Source organism: Falco biarmicus, chromosome 19, assembly GCF_023638135.1.
Source record: "Falco biarmicus isolate bFalBia1 chromosome 19, bFalBia1.pri, whole genome shotgun sequence".
NCBI lineage: Eukaryota > Metazoa > Chordata > Aves > Falconiformes > Falconidae > Falco > Falco biarmicus.
In genome coordinates this window covers 1,037,863-1,059,386 of record NC_079306.1, presented here as the reverse complement: position 1 = coordinate 1,059,386, position 21,524 = coordinate 1,037,863, and the positions used below count along the sequence as shown (strand labels likewise).

Below are 21,524 nucleotides of genomic sequence, written 5' to 3'. Positions count from 1 at the left end.
CTACGGAACAACGCACGGGTCTCTGACAACCCCATAGTTCCCCACCACGCCGTTGTTGCACCCCACAACTTCAGGGCTGTTCGCCACGACGACGGGAGGGCCCCCCAGCTGCCTGATGACGCAGCCTTGGTTTCCGAAGCTGACCACCCCCCCAGCCTGGCAAGCCCCCATCCTGGCATTCAAGCCCCCGTTCCCCGTGCTGATGACGGTACGGGCTGGGTACCCCCCACTCCGGGAGCTGAATCCCCCATTTTTGCAGTTGACACCTCCAGCTTGACAATACACCTCTGGGACACACTGCTTGGCCACCGAGCTAATGACTCTCTTGGGGTGGATCCCAGCGCTGCGGGAGCTGAATCCTCCATTCTGGGAGCTGTGTCGTCCGGAGCGTCTCCCCAGGGAGCTGTAGCCAAATGCAGCCCCATTCGCAGCCAGCATCCCGCAGTCATCGGGGATATTGTAGCCGCTGCTGACCACAGCTGCAAGACAGCCCGCAGGATTAATTATTTAGAGGGGAAAGCTGAAGACTCTCACAAGTCAAGCTGTTTCATGAGTGACAGAAGCAACCAAACCTGATTTCCTCTAGATTTGTCCAACGTATCTGAGCCCCTGCTCCTTCCAACTCCTCCCCCATGTCCCAGCACATCCCCTCGCAGATCCTCCCAGTTCCCACGTTGCTCATCTGGCTGGTGGCATACTCTTTTTCCCAGGTTCAATGCACAGCGGTGCATTGCCTCGCGGGTCCACCAGGACAGCTCGCTGTTGCCTCCAAGAGTAGAAAAAGGTCATGAATTTGACCTTCACCCCTCTATCCAATAGATGTTGGGGTTTTTTGTGGGTGTTGGGGTTTTTTTGTTTGTTTGTTTGTGGGTTTTTTTTAATTCAGAGGTATTTGAGATTTCTGGGACTAAATGTTCAACGTCAGCCCAGGCTGAAATGGAAAAGGGAGGCAAAGGGAGCTGGGGCAGACGGGTAATGCTACTCCATAAACTGCATTTCCTAAAATGAGAAACCCTCATGGCTGAAAACCTTCAGGTTACTTACACACGCTCACCGGGTTCCCCACACATATCCTGTTAGAGGAGAGAAAAGAAGCACACGTTATCTTATTAACCACTTGCATGCACATCCAGAAATCTGACATTACTCATAAATTCCAGCCATACATCCAGCCCACTTAATCCCGTGTTGTAACACGTCTGACCATCCCTAGGACAGGAACTGTTTTTGCTGGCACAAGGGTGGCCTGTATGGCCTCCAGCCATCTCTCCAGCCCCAGTTTCTGTGAGCCTGGGAGATCCTAGAGCTGCAAAATCCACTCAGGAGCTTTAATCATTGTGGCCTCTGATATACGGGAAAAAAGGGACAAGGTCTCCATCACCCACCTGCTCTCTTCACCCTCCAGTAGAGTCTTATACGTTGCAATCTCAATGTCCAGGGCCAGCTTGACATTCAACAGCTCCTGGTAATCCCGCAGCATGCAAGCCAGCTCATCCTTGGCCTTCTGGAGGGCATTCTGCAGCTCAACATGCTTCTCCCGGGCATCTTTGAGGGCACAATCCCCACGCTGCTCAACATCACAAATGGAGGTTTGCAGGCAGGATACCTGTCAGAGGGGAGGATAACACTGCAGGTGTCTCCAAGGCTTGGTTTCCTAATTTCTGGACTTTGAGTTTGGATTAATCCACCAGCATCCCTTCTCTTTATCCACCTTTCAACTACACACTTTCCAACTACAGCCTAGAGCAGGTCTTACATCTACCAAAGGCCAACACATTATCCTTCCCCGTATCTGAGCTGTCCTCCAAGACATTGCTCTTTCTGGAAACATCACCTCTGGGCCTCTCCTACCTGCTTCTTCACGTTCTCCAGTTCACACTGCAGCTTCTGTATCATCCGGGTAAGCTCTGAAATCTCACACTTGTTGCTCTGCAGATCATCGCAATACTTGCCTCTCTTATCCTGCAGCTCCTGAAACTGGAACCAAGACACAAGACAATCATCATTTTTGACCTGCAGCCTGTTAAGTTGCCAGGCAGACCCCCAGGTGGCTTCCTACTCACCCTGGTTTGGTAGAAAGCATCGACTTCTTCTTTGCTCTTCTGAGCTATTTCTTGGTACCAGCATTCAACGTTCTTGATGATGCTTTCCATGTCCAGGTCTCGGTTGTTGTCCATTTTCACGATGACCGAAGTGTCACATAGCTGGCGATCTACCTGAGCTCTTTCCTACAGGTTGGGGAATGGCTTAGTCAGCTGTTAGCAATTCTCAGGCTTTGTAGTGAAGGAAGGGCTGGGACAGAGCCACGTTGCTCCGCTGATGGATGTAACGAGTCAAGAAATGTCCCTCAGGTTGGCTCAGCAGAAAATCCTCCCTGCTAGATGAGTTGCCACATGTCAGCTGCTGACCTACATGCTGACCTGCAGCAATTCTGTCCACATCAAGGGCAAGGAATCCGAGTGACTTAACCCTTGGTATCCTGTCATCTTCAGCATGTTAATGACAGGATTAAGCTGGGAGTTTCTTTAGCTCTAATCAGACAACTGCAATCCGGAGTAACTAGACAGTCACATCTGTTTTCTTAGGGGTAGAGTTAGGACACGGCCAATTCGTACCTTGAGCTGCGTTAAGAAAGGGGGAACCACCCTATTTCCATCATAATTGTGTTAATATTAAATCAGCCTTGTACCTTCACGTTCTCAAGTGTTCAGGGCTTGGGATGAGACATGTCCAAGGGGGGTTTCAAGCTGTAGAAGTTTGGAGCACCTGAAGGATGAGCCAGCCCCACCAAACTCCCGGGACGGACCAGAGAAACTCACCTCCTCAAACACACATTTCAGCAGCTCCAGCTGCCGCCTTAATAGATCCACCTTCACCTCCAGCTCTTCCTTGTTCAAAAAGATACAGTCTGCATCCTGAAAGAGAGGAGACACGTTCCAGCCCAATCTGGCTGAAAATGTTGGAGAAACACACGGAAGGCAGAGGCAGCACCAATAAAACAGAGACATGTTTCAACAAGATTTCATGAGCAGGAAGGTGTGAGACGGTGAGTCAAGATGCCCCAGTGTCTCCTAAAGGACAACAAAACCATTCCAATGTGACTTACAGGGATTAGTTTGTTTATTACTTAAGACCTAGCTACAAACTCAGAATAGACTAATGAGTATTTAAACATGATTTTTTTAATATTGTTCAAATGACTTCTGCTTTTCTGATGTCCAAGTAGAAAGGATGTGAAGAGACAGTCAGAAAATAACCAGCGTCTTAGACACCAGGTATTCCAGCGTGACCTCTCCCACTCTGTCTCCCTTCCACAAACACACCCTCCCATTGCACTTCCAGAATGCGCTTGGGGTAACAAAACTGTTGCTGTAGTGCTGGTGATGTAAGCTTTGAGGATACATTATTTTCACTGCTAGCACTTGCCTCTTTTTCTGACCCCGTGCCTCCCTCGTCCTGCTCCCTGTGACACTCCTGCCAGGCGTTTGCTAATAACGCACTGTTCCGGCCAAGCTGTACAGCAAATAAACCTGTTATAGGTACAATGGTTCCTGTATATTTTAACTTCTCACCTTTTTGAGTGCCACAAACTCATTCTCCACAGTCGTACGCCTGTTGATTTCTTCTTCATATCTGTTGGAGAAGGCAAAGAAAAGGGCTGAGGCAAGCAATGCCAGACCAGATGCACAGACACCAACCACCAGGCATAAATACCAGCCTCCGCTCGCTCAGAGGCTGCCATCAGGCACTGTAAGATCAGCGTCCAAACATTAAACCATCCCAAGATCAGAAGGTTCCTCATCAACAACATTAACAATGCAAAGAGTCTGCAAGTGAGACAGAAGAATGTGACATCCCCAAGGGGGATGTGCCACATGTCTGGGAGATGTTGCCTGAGATGAACCGGGGGAGAAGGGAAATACCAACAGTTAGAGGAGACCTGAGGGTCCTTACTTGCACTTGAACTCCTCCACCAGCTGGCTCGTGGCACATTCTTCGCTGCCCAGTTTTTGCTTCTCACACAACAAGCAGTCCAGGCGCTTCCGCAGGTCGCAGATGTAATTCTCAAAGTACAGTTCCAGGTTTTTCCCTTTCTTCGGTAGGACGTATTGCTGCAGGAGGCCCCACTTGGTCTCCAGCACTTTGTTCTGCTGCTCCAGGAATCGGACCTGCAGGGCAAAAATTAGAAATTCTTCACAAAGAGATTAATGCAAAAACTCGACACCTCATTTAACTGTCTCCCCATACTGTGAGACGGCAGGTGCAAGAATGGGATTTTCGGGGAGTGAGAGCTGATGTGCCATGGTGACTATAAAATTATTTAGAAATCTAGAAGGCACCTGTCTACATCTGCCTTTCTCACCAATGAATAGAAATAAAGCTCCTCTGGATGGTGCCTCTGATGTATTTTAGGAGGAAATCGAGTCCCCAAAGGGTGGAACCTCTCCATCTCTGCTTTTTCTACAAAAGGATTCTAAGGTGACAGCTCAGGCTTAGACATTTAACATTTAGGTGCCTGAATCAAGATTGAGCTCCTTTGCCTTTGGGAATGTTTTTCGAACATTCTATATTAAAAGACAAAGGGAGAAAAAGGTTCTAATACAGGACAGGCAGATGAGCCCATCAGGGCTGTAACTTCTAGCTGAGCTGGAGCAAGGTTGTGACGAGCAATCCAGCCTGGAGCTGAGGCCATCCAGAGAGGAGACACCTCCAAGAAAGCCCAGTGCTGCCATGGCCACAACACAAATGCCACCGAACACAGAAGGTCTCGCCCTGAACCCTCGTGGCTTTGCAGGAGTCTGGACCCAGCCCAGTGATGCAGGAGCTCAATCAGGGTTCTGGAGGAGGCTGGTTGTGTTTTATTTTTCTCAGAGAAGTGCACGTACAGCGTGGGTTTGCACTCACCTTGTCAATGAAGCAGGCAAACTGGGTGTTGAGGGTCTTGATCTGTTCCTTCTCCTGACAGCGTATTTCATGTTCCAGCGGGTCGACCCCAACGCAGAGGGGCTTCAGGAGCCGTTCGTCAATGCAGATACCCTGGATGCCATCAGCCTTGCGATCGGGGTACCCTCTCACGATGCTATATCCCCTGGGACCACAAAGGCCAACCCTTCCTCCGACACCACTGTAGCCTGCGCCACCTCCGAAGCCGAACTCTCCAAAACATCCCGTACCGCAGACCCCGTTCACGTAGGAAATTCTCCTGTTTGCACCCAGGTTGCAGACGCTCCTGCTGCTGTAGGCACCAGCTCCACACCGGGCAGGCTGGCAGGCGGAGGCAGCGTAGCTTCGACCACAAATCTCGGAGGCGGAACTGAAGCCTCTTCGTCCCAGGACGGATCTCACCGTCGGCGCCTGTCTGCTCATCGTGGCTTATTTGAAGGTGGAATATGAACGTTTAGGGGAAGCTCTTCGGCAGGAGAGGAACAGAGATCCCGCTGAAGTCACAGTGATGCTACCCCTTTATATATATTTGGGAAGCTGGCCTTGATAGGATCAGGACGTTAATTTAAAGCGCTCAAGGGTTTGGTTTGCCTGGCAGCAATAAATGCTCCTCAAAATGCAAAACAGCCCAGCAAATACTAACTACTGAGGAAATAAAAAGGAATCTAAAAGTGCTCTGTTTGCAAGTTGGCTTAGAATATATTACGGTTTGAAGTGTTCCCCTAACTTACGCTAATTATAGTTTAGCAAACATTTTTGAAGAAACTCTTTGTGATTTGTTTGCAGTGTGTCGTTTGGGGTTTTGTGTCTCATGGGGTTTTGTGTACCATGGCGTGTTTTGCAGGCTTGCACTTTGTGGGGGTAAATTTCACAATCTTTGGGTGCGGAAAAGTAACAAGAAGAAAAAAAAAAGTCAACCATGGAAAAACACCATAGAAGTTGTGTTGTGATGGACGGATCATTTCTGTTCCTGAAACACCAGCAGATTCACTGAGTTATAGGTCTGGATTCACATGCAAGGACCCGAAATGCTCCCCCAAAAAACATTCCCATGCAGTATTTCACGCTGACCTTCTCTTCCCACCATGAAACACCACGAAAACGGAGCAGGTTGCACCCAGAACTGGGCCATATTTCAGTTTGCTTACCAGGTCTATGTTCTGTGCAGTCAGTGACATTTTCACTGCAGACTCTTGGCCTGAAGACCATTTGACACAAGCAAACCTTTGGCCCACGCTATACTGGACCTTCTACCAAGCTGGATGTCAGAGACCTTTCTGATTCATCTTCTGGTAGTCTCTACAGGGAACAAAAAAGGAACAGCAGTAGCGCATTTCAACCTGATGAGATCCACCTCATTCAAGAAGTGACGGCTGAAAGTTGGGTGACTTTGCCAGACACGTCCTTGACACTCAGTGGAGGTAAACCTCCAAGAGAAACTGCCCCTGGGTCCGTGCTTGGGGGGACTGGGGTGATTCACTCTCCGCAGGCACCGGTCTTTCTGCATCAACAGAGGAAGTCTTAATGAGTGGATTAGACTGGCCACCAGAGATGGCTTTGACTCACATTGGCAAGATGAATCTCCGTCTCTCCTAATCGCCAGCCCAAGGAGGTGACACAGCGAACCTATCTGCCAGCCATCTCGAGGTTTTCTCCAAACTGACATTTGGAAAGTCAAAACAATAGGGCTCTTTCAGCTCTTTGAAAGTAATGTGTTTGGGAGAAAAAAACAACACATCATAGTGCAAACAGTTAAATGCCCTCAGCTCTTCCTGACCAAAGGGGAGTGATGCTTGAAGAAGGCTTTGCGTTATGCATACAACAGGATGGCGTCTGGAGACACACGGTAGCTGTGTTCCCTCATCCTCGTTAACCCCCTCCAAAAACATTTTCCAAGGATCAGGGGGATGCAAATCATAAAAACGAGGCTAAACCTCCTTAAAACATTACACCTTCTAGTATCAAGTTCTTAAAAAGAAGACATGCACACCGAAACCGTAGGACGTGACTGCAGCACCCAGATTCACAAGGCTATTAATTGAAGGTATAATTGCAACTTATGTGAGTTTGAGGGGCTGGTGGCATAAATTAGTTGCGTAAACTGATACTTTTGCCCTATACGAATGGGATAATTCAACATATTTACAGCATGACTTTCAGATTACACCTCTGTAGACAGTATTTTAGGCTCACGGCTCTGGCTGGGTTGCCAGCACAGTTGGCAATATCAGTTAAAACAAATATTAGAGACTTCAAGCTAAAGGTTGTTACTTCCCATGTCCTTGAAGTTCTAAAGCAAAGATTTATCAGAACTGAAATGTGTATTTGAACCCAGGGAAGAGCACAAAAGGCCACTGTTACCAGCTCTACATAGGAAAGCTGCATCCTGGACCAGAAGTCAGACTGAAGGCTGTTGCCTGTTCCCTGCCGCATCCCATCATACGCCGGCTCATGGGAGACACCTGGAACGCAGCATAGGCTGCAATTAAACGTCTGTGAGCCAACTGTGCGGCAGCAGCCCCAGTTCCAAAATGCCTCACTAGAGCCACTGGCTTCCCAATAGGTAAGAGATCTTGGGCAGAAGTTGTCCGGTATTGGGTAAAATTTCTGTGTTAGCCAAATCCCTGTTGCTCCGGCATTGCGGCGAGAAGGCAGCTAGGCACAAGGTTCGCTTTAATGTCTTTTAGGTCTTTCCAAGGAATGAGTGTTGGGACACGAGACCTCAAGAATCGTCAATGTGTTATTGTGAGTATGGATATGGGAAAAGGGAGAGTACTCTGAAGCAAAAATTGTTTCTTTTTGACTTAAAGAAAGAGGGGGAGAAGGACTGAGGAAGCAAAAAGGAAAATATTTTGATGAGGGGTTGGATGAGTCATTCTGACAACTTGCAATCTCTCCCTTTGTCAGCATTCTTCCCCTGAATGTGCTGCTGAAAATTGAATTCATTATAAGAACATGTGAAGTTCACTAATTTGTTAGTTGCCTCTGGAGATGAATGCGAACTAGCTCTTGAAATACATTTTATGCGATAGCCTCAAAGAGCCGCGCTCCATCTCTGTAATTACCCACAGCCCCAGAAAACCCATTGCATTCAGATAGGACAATGGCAATAACCTGCTTGTGCTAACACCATCCTCTGGATGCAAGATTGGGTCGTAATGTGTATTTTTATACACACAGTTTCTCGGGCGGGTAGAGACTTTTATCAATGTCATTCATGAGATGTTAAAGAACTATCTTGATTAGCGCAGCCTCATTCCTTTGTACCCTAAAGCCAAGGGAATTCAATCTGGTAATGTATTTTTTTTCCTTCATTAGCCTACATCTGCTCTACATTAGAAGTCAAGGCTGGGATTTTCAAAGAATGTTGCTCATAAAATTCATCAAATGAGGGGCCCGGATACACCTTCCTCCCGACTTCAGCCATCAAACTGGCCATGCATCCTAATTCCATCTTTGAGACTCCCTCTATGGCTAATGGAAAGAGATAGGCATCTCCAGACGGTGATTCATCACATCCTAAAATAGGCAGCTAAAACAGGTGGGAGGAATCCAGCTCTGGAGGTACTTGCCTCTATTCTTACCGACTACTAGAGGACAGTCTAGACAACCAGACAACTAGACCAGGCGCCCCAATTCTGGATGGTTAAAGTTAGGTGAAATTAGTCCCACCCTTTGGGCGCCAAATTTCTTTAGTGCCTTTGAAGTCTTAATGAGAGTACACAACATCACACGCTCTCCAGATTTGCCCAGACCCTGATGTATGCACATACCCTATCTCCGTGCGCCGATTAGCGCCTGTAAAGCTGAGGCTTGCAACAAAGTAAAGGCTTGTTTTGATCTTTTTCATGTTGATGTTTTCCTCCCATAGACTTGCACGGTGGAAATGAATGGTTGGATGTACAGGAATCTGGGCCCCTGAATGGGATGGCATCACACTGCCTGTTAAAGCAAAAAGATTAGAAAAGGGGGAAAAAAAAAAAAGTTGCAGCTGTTACTAGGTTACAGCAATTTCCCTATAAATCCCCAGGAGCTCTCATCCCTTCCAGTTGAGGCTGTTTTCTTGGGTGGAAGATCCTCGGAGCTGTACAGGAGGAAGGAATTGCCCATGGAAGGTGGGGCAGCTCCTCCTGGGAAACAGGTTCAGTGGCAGGAGATAAGCTTTTCCTTTTCTTAGGCTAAAGCCCCAGCCCAGGTTTGATTTGTTCTGTGCAGCTTTGTGATGTGGTGCTGAATTCCCGATAAAACGCACAGATTTTTGGAGAGGCTGGTCACAGGTTTGGGGTAAAGCACTTGGTAAATCACCTTCTCAGCCCTTGAAATGGTGACAAGGGGGAGTTTGGAGGTGAGAAACAATCCTAATTCTGTGTCATTTCCCCAACTTGCTCTTCTCTCGCATAAAAAGTGATGGGACCATCAATGGGAACATCATAACCCTTATGAGCTACTTAAACCCCTCTTAATGAATATTTACGGCTGCTGGATTGCTCTTTTCTTGTCAAATCTTTCTTGTGGTTTTCTTCATTAAAGATTGCGCCTGTTTTCTTTTGTGCTCCTCATATTTGATTGGGAAATAGCTTCCTATCACATGAGAATTGGGGGGAAAGAAGGCTCTTCCAGTTCTGAATCGCGGTAACTGCTTCGGATAGGAAAGACCTTCCCTCTGGATTCCCTACTTTGTACAAGACCTGTCTGCCCAAATTGCCTCCGCACAGTTCTTTTCTTTGTTCTGCTCATTGGCTTTCATCAGTTTAATCACAAAACACTCGAGCCCTTTCTGATTGATCTACGTTACTAATATGTTGGCTTCTTTTTTTTAATCTGCTCAAAGGTACAACAAAATATCTCCCTTTGATCTGTTTTGAAATCCTAAACTGGCAGGCATAGGGTTTCTAAAACGATGCTGGAAAAGCAAGCAAGTACATTCCTGATTTTTCTTTCCCTATAATGACCCTCTCACAGCAGATCTTGAAGACCTATAAAATGTGTTTTGTTGTCACACCTCTGTGGTAGGCTTGCTATAAAAATGTAAAGAGGCTGAGATGACTTCTCGGTGAATTTTAAAAGACCCATTGAATAGCATTGGCTAGGAGCCAAATTTGGTGCAAATCAGCCCAAATAAGCTCACTTTACAAGGCTTCTGTCATTTACAGCAACCAAAGACTGGATCTACACCGTGGTCTCTGGGCAGCCCTGACACCTCCACTTAATTGCTAAGGATTCTCATCCGCAGAGATGGCTTGTCCAGTTTAGCAATGGGGCATTTCTGTGTTCTTGGGAAATACTAAAAACCAAGTGGTAGCATGTTTGCTCTCCGTGCGATTTATTAGGAAAAGAACAAAAAGTTTAAAGCTCTTGAGCCATCAAGGTAGACGTGAGGGTTCTGTGATTTACTAAGCAAGGAAGCTAACAGGAGTCCAAGCAGCATAATTACTCTTTGCTGACTACAGAAGGTGAAATGTGGGGTTTTTTGAATTGCGATTTCCTTTGACTTGCCTGCCTGCATATGGGTGACCAAACTGCTCCAAGAGAGAGAACAAAGAACATCACTGGAGTCCTGCCCCTCCTCTCTGTGACCCTGCGTGTCTCACCACTACAACTCCACTGCCTTGCCTAAAATTACATCAGATAGATGTTGATGAAATGGCGAGTCCTAGAGAGCTCATTTCCAAAAACACTTCCCAGAGCACTCTAGGGAAAGGACTACGAATTAAATATCACAACTTGTTTGATAGATAGCAAAGGCTTAATTGGGGGGGAAAAGAAGGCTGGTGGGAAGCAGGAATTGGTGATAACAAGGTAAGTGCCTCAGCACAACCACCAGCCCTTTAAAGAAACAGCAGAAATCAAAAGGAATATGTTTTAAGTGTCCCTTTTTTGATGTGATCCTGGTGGAGCTTCTCTGATGTGGTTTCATGATGCTACAGTCTTCTTGTACCCAGTACTCTTTCTTGTGTGTAAGGTGGTGCTGAGGACATTTTTACTGCTGAAAGTGGAGCAGGGCTTTCATTTTCCTACTTTATATCTTACATCCTGGTGGTCTCAACTCTCACAGCTGAGGTTTAGGTCCAGGTGTTGCTGGGGCATCAGGTCCAGTTGAAGCCTTCACCCCTGGCCAGCACATCCCTTGTGTGTGAGCTGAGCCCCTCCACAGCTCCCTGCAGAGCCCACCAGTGCCCAGAGGGGCTGAGCTGTGGCATGTGGCCCCCACCCCGGCCCTAAACTCCTCGCTCCTGGGAGCACCAGGGATGCACCACCTGCCTGCAGAGCTGGCAGCGCTTCTGGAGGTGAACCCTCTGTGGCAGCACCAGCGCCTTTGGGTAGGGAGGCTCTACCAGCGCTACAGGAGGACTTGCATCTTCTGGGCTGTCCACTGTTGCGATCTGAGTCCAAATCAGTTTGCCTCACATGGGGCACCAATTGTCACAGCATAAACAATATTAGCAAACAGCAAAAGGGTTTTACCGTGGGTCAGATTCTACTGTCCATGCTGTTTCTCCACTCTCCTGAAGCCAGACCACACTGCTCCTTGTTTCTGCTACACCCAGGTTCTTCCTTCTCCAGGCTCCTCCTCCACCCAGCCACTTCTCCTACCCTCCTCAGGGCCATTTAACCACTTTGCAGGGACAAGCCACAGCTGCACATCATCCATGTCAATCAACCCACTGCCTTCATTCCTCTACAGTCCACCAGATCCACTGCCCAGATTGGAGGTGGTGTTGCAAGGGGTGGTGATTGCTGTCCAGGGAAAACACAAGCTGAATCACTCACAGGGAGGATGCAGCCTTCCTCCTCCCTCTGCAGACCAGGGCTCCATGGTTTAATATTGGAAGGAAAGCACAAAACCTTGAGCTTGCTTACACCTTTTAGGGCTCCCAAGACGTATCCTGAAGGAGAAGGTCTCAAGGTTATTCACCATGTAACTAACATTTCTAGTGTTTTCCAGCTTCCTCGTATCTGCTGAAGAGTACTGAGGACTGAACGCTGCCCACATGGTGGTAGTGGTACCCACCTGCTCTCTTCACCCTCCAGTAGAGTCTTACACTTTGCAATCTCAATGTCCAGCACCATCCTGACACTCAGCAGCTCCTGGTAATCCCGCAGCATGCAAGCCAGCTCACCCCAGGCCTCCCGGAGGGCATTCTGCAGCTCAACATGCTTCTCCCGGGCATCTCTGAGGGCCTCAAGCAGCTCAGTATCACAAACCTTTTTGGTTTTGCAGAGAGGACCCCTGCCAAGGGAGACACAACAAGTCTTTATTTTCTCTGCCCTCTCTCTTGCCACGCCGGCCTTTGAAAGAGAAATTCTCATTCTTTTGAGAGTCCCAGACTGGGAAGTATTGAGGCTGGTTTTAGGAAAGCCAAATGTTTCCAATTTCAAACCTCAGTTCTGAAATACTACAGAAAGGCTGGACATGTCCCTGTACGGCTAGACTGTGTTTAAGTCTGGTTTTGAGAATACCAATACCTTGTTCTAATTGGAACTAATAATTAAGGTTTTCCATTACTTCCCGTTATAAACTACGTAATGAATTAGATGGTCTGAAAATTATACCAGTTTCTATGGGTGCTGAATTACTGGTGAGTCATAATTCTACCCTACTTATTGGATGCTTTACACCTGTGTCAGAAGCATTGTCTCCTGCCAGAATTCTTTCTGGAGCAATTTTAGCAATTTTCCAAGTGGCTGTAGCTAATCCAATGATCTAATTTGGTGTAATTAGTTCTTTGCAATAATCAAAATGGTCCAACAGAAAATGAGACAGCAGATAATCCTGATAATCTGATAATCCTTCTTCCCCAGCATGAGGCAACACTCTTTGATAAAGATGAACAAAATGCCACAGAGCAGAAAGCCAACTGTCCCCTGGGCAGCATCACTGGGGGGGCGAGGGAGGGGGCTCTGCCCGGCTCTGCTGAGACACACACACATACCCGCAGCACTGCCTCCAGCTCTGGGGCCCCCACCATAAGAAGGACATGGACCTGCTGGAGCTCGTCCAGAGGAAGCCACAAAGATGCTCAGAGGGCTGGAGACCCCCTGCTGTGAGGGGAAGCTGGGGGAGCTGGGGGTGTTCAGCCTGGAGAAGAGAAAGCTCCAGGGAGACCTGAGAGCACCTTCCAGTACCTAAAGGGGCCACCAAGGAAGCTGGGGAGGGGCTTTTTACAAGGGCCTGTGGTGATGGGACAAGGAGGAATGGCTTTAAACTGAAAGAAGCAGATTTAGATGAGATATGAGGAAGAAATTCTTTACTATGAGGGTGCTGAGGTGCTGGCACAGGGTGCCCAGAGCAGCTGTGGGTGCCCTGTCCCTGGAAGGGTTCAAGGCCAGGTGGACAGGGCTTGGAGCATCCTGTTCTGGTGGAAGGTGAAAGATGGTCTTTAAGGTTCCTTCCAACCCAAACTATTCTATAAGTCTATGAAAACATGACGTGGGATCTCACATCCGGGATCCAGTGAGTCAATATGATCCATCATACCTGCTGCTTCACATTTTCATCTGCCACTCACAGCAGAAGATGATGAGAAGAACTTTCTTCCATGAAAAGACCTTCCAGCTAAGAGCCAATGTGATGGAGGAGAGGGTGCTGGAGGATGGCAGAGGATGCAGCTCAGAAAGGGGCCCCTCAGCTCTGACACCCCCGAGCACCTCCTTTATACACGTCTCAGCAGCAGGGCTCGGTTGATGCATATGAACAATTCGGGGTTTTCTTGGGGTTTGCCTTGCCTGGCAGCAATTCATAGATTTAAATACACAAAACAATGCATAATGCTGAACATTTGTGAAATACAATGGAATTTTACTGGTTTTAAATTGCTTTATTTGCATACTCCGCTTGGAGGATCCCACGGGCTGGGTTTTGTGAGGATTCTTCTTTTGTTTTAGTTTGCCCTCCTTCCTTACATTAATTACCGTTTAGCAAATGGCCTTAAGAGTATCTCCCTCTGTCAAGGACAATTTGTAATGTTCTGCCGAACAGCAAATTAGGAGTGATTTTTGCAGTATCCATTCTTTTCATAGTCACTCCCTCCACAAAGGACAGTCAGAGCCCAGGAGGCACAACCAAAGGCATCCCAGTGCTTGGAAGCTGGGGACCACAGCATGGACAGGACACACAGATCTCCTTGCTGCAGTACAAGAGTGCAAGATACTTACTTTTCACCAATAGCCCTCCGCACACCATCCTCAAAAGTCCGTAACTGACTGGGCAGGACTCACCTCCTCTAACTTTTGATGCTAGGTCTGCTGAGATACTGCTCTCCAGAGAGCCTTCCTCTTCTTCGTTGCGACCAAGAAAGTCTCAAATGACCAGCTCAAACCTGGATGCCCAACTTCTAGAGGAATAAATTAGTGTGGCTGTATCTTCTTGTTAAGTCTTTGGCTTTGATTGTGTAGAACACATGGAAAAATGAGGCTCGCATGGAGAAGACGATGAATAGCTTAGAAAATAGGAAGCTGAGCCACAAGGCTGTTAACGGAGACACGTTAATCATTTAATTGGAAACATCAGTAGGCTTGGCCTTGGTGGGCAGGCTACGAATGCACAAGCGACCAGTATCCTGCAAAAATACCTTGTTAATACAGCTGCTGCGTGGCTACTCTCTGTTACTGTCCTTTATATTTGAGCTTGTAATTAAAACCCTTGGGATAGCTCAAGGCAAACAAAAAAAGATTTATTAGAGTTGCTTGACAGGCAGGGAAGAAAAGGCTGATAAATATAATATATTTGCTGAGAGCCTCACAATACCTCTGAGGTGGAGCCAAGATTACATCCCTGTCCTTGTGGCTTCTGGCCGAAGTCTCTTTCAAAACAGAAAGGCAAAAGGTTCCATTTCAGATGATTTGAAAGAAATAATTTTCCCCTGCTGCTATGCCACACTAATCCTTAACTTTTTCAATAGGCTTAAACCTTGGCCAGTGGGGTTTTTTTTGTTTCAAATTCCCAAGAAATAGGATAGTATTTCCTGTGCCTATTTCTTTCCTTGGCTTTGCAGGGATTTTTAATCTTTTTTTTCCCCACTCCCTGGGCTCATTGGAGGGCTTTTTCACCACCTTTCGCAAGAAGGCTGATGGAAAACAAAACTGATTACCAGAAACCTTCCTGGTATTCTGTCTCCAAGACCAGCTGATGCCAAAGGTTTTCTCGTACCTCATTATTTGCAAATGTTCTGCACTGGAACAACTTGCCCTTAGCCCAGCAAGAGAGATAATTGATGGTATGAAGTAGCTGGAAAGACAACTAGCTTAATTGCAGGTTCTTGACAGCACTATCAATTACACCTACACACAGAAGAGCAGGAATGATTGAAGTCCTGGGTGTCTCACTTGGCTGCTTAAATACAGGCAGAATCCGTGGCAATCCCAGCTGGAAAAGCAGGATCGGAGCCCAGGAGGAGTGTGCTTGGCCTGGAGCTGCTCTGACTTGGTCTTCGTTTTGTGCTTCCAGTGTGTCTCTCCTTGGTCTCCCACTGAATCCCCCTGTGACACCCAGCCAGAGGGTACCACGATGCCCCTGAGCGGGGGGGGGGGGGGGGGGGGGGGGGGGGGGGGGGTGGTGACCTCACAGCACTCTCCCTGGCCCTGCCGCTCACGAGGAGAGTAAACTCCTTCCAGGCAAGACGGAGCAAGCTCAGGTTTTGTTTCCTTGCTGTGGTTAAAGCCTACAGGGTCATGGGTGGTTTCAGGTTTTCCTCCCATAGATACGCTCTGATAAGCAGAGCTTCTGAACACAGGTTTTCACAGCCCCAGACATACCAAAAAGTTCATCCATCCAGATCAACTTCACCCCTGACTAAGTCCAGATGCCCCCGAGTCCCCAAAAGACAGATGATGCCACCTGGTGCAACCCTTGGGCTGTTCTCACCTGCCTGGCTCAGGCTGTAGCTTAGAGGACCACAAGGTCAGCTTTACCTTCCTCTCCCAACTTCATCTCATCCCACCCAGCTTGCTGCAGGAGACAGTATTTGTGTGTCTTGACAGCAGAGTGGCCTCCAGGATTAAAATACATCAACTCTTCTCCACTCGCTTCCACCCAGCTGATGGAACTCGGTGCAGTCATGTCGGAGCGATGGCGTTTGCTCCAGCTCCCTTTCAGGAGAGGGAGGGGTTCATGTGCATGGGGGCACCAGAGGGGTAGCTCCCAGGGTAATCACAGCTCATTAATTTACTTCTAATCACCAGGAATTTTGGAAAGAGGCCCAGCAATGAAGATAGGAGGCCCACATAGCCCTGACTAATTTGACAGCTATTTGCCAAAGTAAATCAGAGGGGAAATGCTTGTTGTGGCCACATCTGTACAAGTGAAGAGGGTTCAAGCCCAAAACTCCATCAGTCAGAGAGCAACTGGAAGAGCCGGCGCAAGGACCAGCCCTACCCACTGTGGTACAGCTGTTTTCTCCCACTAGGTGGTGGTATCTAATGCATCTTGAACATCCCTGGCCACATGGGTTCTTGGTTGGGTTCTGGGTGGTGGCATGAGGCTGTCCGCACCTAGTTCAACACCCAGAAACATCTCAGGACACCGCTAGCCAGAGCCAGCTCACAGCTGCAGGGGGCAATATTTAGAAGCCAGGACAGCATGGGAACAGCCAGGTCAGTCCTTCAGGAAGGTGAGATTTCATGGATTTGTGCTCTGAGGTCAACTATGAGTCTGCGATGTTTTGTAAACTATGTGTGCGTCCAGCAACACGCCTCTGGCAGAAAAACAACACAGAGATAGAGAGTTACTGCCAGCTTTAAGGACAACTGACCTGCTGTCATCTTCTTCATCACCCTGGTGTCCTTCCGTCATACCTGCGATCTTGCTCATCACGTCAATACTCTTGGACGCTCAAGCTGTGCCCGGGCACAGGGTGTCAGTAGACACCTGGTTTCGGTATTACATCCTGAGCATGTTTACAGCGTTGTGCTGATGGGTAATACATGCCCTAAGACACCTACTGACATTAATCTGAAGGTTTGCGTCTTACGCTCTTCTTTTTCTCATGACTTCAGCCTCAGCCTCTGAACCTCAAAAATCAAAATGACTCTGGGACCAGCCTTACCCAGCCTATTTCACTGCAGTTCCCATCAAAAATGCATCTGCAATATCTAATCAACATATGCCATTAGCCTTGAGTCAAGAAAAATCAGCAATGAAAAATTACACAGATTGACACTGCGCCTCTTTTAGCCTCTTTCCACCCTTCGAATGTGCTGCGGGTGGTGGAAAGAAAATCATTTGCTTTTTTTTCATCCAGCTCAGATGCTGGATGATCATCCCAGCTCAGATCTGCACGATCCAAAGGCCTGAAAGCAGCCCTGGTTTAACTGGGCTGAATCAGGAGCTCCTTACAGATACTAACAGGAGCTGGACCACATAGGAAAGGCTGAAGGAAAGGAACCACCATAATTAAGTAATTAAAAAATACTCTATTTTAGAGAACTGAAATTCTGGATAAGATTTTTCACTCTTACTTACACAGGAATAATTTTATATGGAAGGAGGTGCCAGGACACTCATCTCCAGAAACTGGAGATATCATTATAGCTTAGCTGACAAGCAGAACGGGTTTTGATGTACCCTTCCAAACCATTCCTTCACTAAATTAGCCCAGCACTTAAGGCGATGTACTACCAGTATGTAAACAGTACTTAAAACAACTCCGTGGAAATGCTGATCAAGCCCCTTGTACAAGTCAGGAGTTGGCAATCTCTTGTCTAAGTTGGTCTCCCAGGCTCCAGTTATAGTCGACCGAAACAGATGGTTTGTCTGGTCTCCAGCAGGTGATTCATCCCGTGCTGAGGTAGATGCACAAATTAGGGGTTTTTTAATCGCTTCCAGGAGTGCCCGTTTCTCTCCATTGACTCTACCATCTTCCTTTTTGACCTTTCGCTCTACAGAACAGATTGGTGAAAATCCCACCGACCTGACCACGGTGTTCATATTAATTCCTTATTTCTTCTGATTAGAGATGAGAAGCTTTGGCCACCCTGCCTACACAATTAACAGCGAAGCTAAAGCCCAGCAGTACTGGCTAGTGTGCAGAACTGCCTTTCACAGCTTCCACTTTTTATCGTAAGAGGGGAAGCTTTCCCTTGGCTGAGAAGTCCCACCTAACCTCTTAGATAAAAAATAGGGTCGTGATGACACAGCTCATTGATCACTTGGATCCCGAAGAGCTGAGGTGTTTCGAGGAGTGACATAGAAGCAGCCATTAACAGGGCGAACAAACTGGTCTCAGCTGTTGGAGGGCAGCTCTACATGGCGTTTTGCAAACCAAGGTGGACTCACACCACCCACACGCCGAACGTGTGGGCTGCAGGGCAGATGAAAACACAGGCTTATCTCAGCGGGGTTTGCTAACACAGCCTCCAGATTTCACTGCCACCACTTGTGCAGAGCTTTCTGCATTTGATGAGGGCAGCGATAACACAGTTGTGACTGAAATACAGAGCCTAGATCTCCCCACTTGCAGGGTACCCATAACTGCATCCAGACTCTGCCATAAAGGCTTGATCCAGCCCTTTGTGGCTCCCCGACCATCTTCTCTACTTGTTTTATGGCTCCACAGCCCTTGGCAATGGGTCTCCACAGTGGATTTCCCACCAAGCTGAGCATCTCGCTCCCCACTGGCTGCCACCCTCAGGACTCTGCACAGCTGGATTTCTTTGAAAAGCCATTAAAAGGATTGTACCTTCCCTCTGACTGGCGAAAAGTCATGAAATATTCCTGATGGGATCACAAGACTCCAGTTATCTGTGGTGTGTCACCAATTCAGGTGACACAGTTGCACTGAGCTTCTTGAACAAATTTTCCTGGTGATCTCAGTTGCTCTGCTCTTCATTAGAACTTTTGATTAGACTTAAAGGAGGTTCTGTGGGAAATTTAGAAAACATCTGGCTTCCTCTGCATGGAAGTGGCCATTGAATAAGATAGTGGCCCAAAAAAGCTTCCTTGGGTACGTCCCATCCAACTTTGATTTGGGACCCCGGGGGGGAAAACGGGACCAGAAGCAAGATATGGAGACAGTGTTGTTCATAGACTTTCTGCTCCTTTCTTTTTCAGCAACTGTGATGCTAACAAAACCTAGGTGGATGGTTTGATCTGCCCCCTGGTTATTTAATTAGCGAGTCCTGCAGGGAATGATGGGACTGACGTGTAGCCACGCACCCTGGGTGGTGGGCTGGGTTAGGCCAGTAGGACTTGTCCTCTGAAACCCATTTTCACAGTAGATGTTCAGCGTATGCCCCCCTCCCCTATTGTAAAAACTTTCTTCCACTTTTTCCCTATTTTTTTTTTTTTTTTTTGCAGTTGGATTAGATCTCTGTTAACTAGTTTATAGATTTAAAGAATTCTTTCAAAAATCTTGTCATATATGAGGGTTACATGCTCCCATAGACCAAGACACACACAACAGACAGGGTTTCAAGATTTTAGTTGCCAAAGACAAAGGTTCCAAACAGCCTGAGCTGAAGTGCTCAGAGAAAGCCTAAAGTGACAACAGCAAACGTCACAATATTGTCATCAAACGGAGGGATGTAGCTGGAGAATTCAGGAGAAGGCTGTGCTGAGAGAAGAGAGCTCGAGATCATGAGCAATGCACTCAGACTAGCGGTGTCTCAGCGGCAGGCAGGAAAGCCCCCATGCCTCCAAGAGCGAGGGGAATGTCTTCTTCCCATTCCACTGGCACAATTTTGCATGGAAATATTACTTATGGAAAGCATCTGCAGAAGAACCTGAGCTACTTCCATACACAAAACTTAGAGAAGAACCCCCGCTTTCAGAGCTGCATTCTCCAGTCCCACCTCCGCAGCTGTACCCCCCAGATCCATAACTCGGTCCCTCATAACCCCCTTCCCCACCACAACTACTCCCACCTTCACAGCCATACCCTCCACTGCCAGAACTACAGACGCCTCCAGAGCTATATCCACCACCTCCACACCCATACCCGCCACCACCAGAACCACAGGTATCACCACAGATCGATTCCCCACCTCCAGAAAATGACCTTCCCACACCACTGCCACACATGGACCCGCCACTGCCTGAGCTTCCTCCTCTGCATACAGACACACCAGAGCCAGAACTAGATCGCAATCCCCCAGAGCTGCTGCCACCACCAGACATGGACCCTCCACTACGAGAGCTGGATGCCCATCCTCCAGAGCTGTGGCCACCTCCAGACATGGACCCTCCACTGCCTAAGCCTCCTCCACCACCACCTCCAGAGAGGGACCCTCTCCTGCCAGAACTGGATCCCCATCCTCCGGAGCTGCTGCCACCTCCAGACATGGACCCTCCACTACCTGAGCCTCCTCCAACACCTCCAGACATGGACCCTCCACTGCCAGAGCTGGATCCCCATCCTCCAGAGCTGCTGCCTCCTCCAGACATGGACCCTCCACTGCCGGAGCTTCCTCCAACACCTCCAGACATAGACCCTCCACTACCAGAGCAGGATCCCCATCCTCTGGAGCTGTGGCCTCCTCCAGACATGGACCCTTCACTGCCTGAGCCTCCTCCACCACCACCTCCAGACATGGACCCTCTCCTGCCAGAGCTGCTGCCACCACCAGAGCTCAGCCCTCCACTGTGGGGACTGCATCTGCCACTGCCAGAGCTGGACCCCCAACCTCCAGAGCTGTGGCCACCTCCAGACATGGACCCTCCGCTGCCTGAGCCTCCTCCAACACCACCTCCAGAGATGGACCCTCTCCTGCCAGAGCTGGATCCCCATCCTCCAGAGCTGCTGCCTCCTCCAGAAATGGACCCTCCACTGCCTGAGCCTCCTCCAACACCCCCAGACATGGACCCTCCACTGCCCGAGCCTCCTCCAACACCTCCAGACATGGACCCTCCACTGCCTGAGCCTCCTCCAACACCTCCAGACATGGACCCTCTCCTGCCAGAGCTGGATCCCCATCCTCCAGAGCTGTGGCCTCCTCCAGACATGGACCCTTCACTACCTGAGCCTCCTCCACCACCACCTCCAGAGATGGAGCCTCTCCTGCCAGAGCTGCTGCCACCTCCAGAGCTCAGCCCTCCACTGTGGGGACTGCATCTCCCACTGCCGGAGCTGGACCCCCAACCTCCAGAGCTGTGGCCACCTCCAGACATGGACCCTCCACTGCCAGAGCCTCCTCCAACACCTCCAGACATGGACCCTCCACTGCCTGAGCCTCCTCCAACACCTCCAGACATGGACCCTCCACTGCCTGAGCCTCCTCCACCACCACCTCCAGAGATGGACCCTCTCCTGCCAGAGCTGCTGCCACAACCAGCGCTGAGCCCTCCACTGTGCGGACTGCATCTGCCACTGCCGGAGCTGGATCCCCAACCTCCAGAGCTGTGGCCACCTCCAGACATGGACCCTCCACTGCCGCAGCTTCCTCCAACACCTCCAGACATGGACCCTCCACTGCCTGAGCCTCCTCCACCACCTCCAGACATGGACCCGCCGCTGCCTGAGCCTCCTCCAACACCTCCAGACATGGACCCTCCACTGCCAGAGCTGGATCCCCATCCTCCAGAGCTGTGGCCTCCTCCAGACATGGACCCTTCACTACCTGAGCCTCCTCCACCACCACCTCCAGAG

General features: G+C 48.8%; 1 protein-coding gene across 1 annotated transcript; it reads right to left on the bottom strand.

The window, feature by feature from the left end:
* LOC130141302 (keratin, type II cytoskeletal 4-like) lies at positions 1 to 5,367 on the bottom strand. Its single transcript, XM_056322168.1, has 9 exons — positions 4,906 to 5,367; positions 3,955 to 4,169; positions 3,573 to 3,633; positions 2,820 to 2,915; positions 2,064 to 2,228; positions 1,852 to 1,977; positions 1,386 to 1,606; positions 1,045 to 1,073; positions 1 to 479 (listed from the first exon to the last, which is right to left on the bottom strand). The coding sequence occupies exons 1-9, from the start codon at positions 5,365 to 5,367 to the stop codon at positions 1 to 3; spliced, it is 1,854 nt and encodes a 617-aa protein (XP_056178143.1).
* Between the last annotated feature and the right edge of the window lie 16,157 nt (positions 5,368 to 21,524).

Excerpts from the sequence above, each read along its gene's own strand:
- LOC130141302 (XM_056322168.1), bottom strand. The coding sequence starts at position 5,367 with ATGAGCAGACAGGCGCCGACGGTGAGATCCGTCCTGGGACGAAGAGGC. Across the intron at positions 4,170-4,905 it reads TTGCCTGCTTCATTGACAAG|GTCCGATTCCTGGAGCAGCA; the intron begins GTGAGTGCAAAC and ends TTTGCCCTGCAG. Across the intron at positions 3,634-3,954 it reads GTGGAGGAGTTCAAGTGCAA|ATATGAAGAAGAAATCAACA; the intron begins GTAAGGACCCTC and ends CTTCTCCAACAG.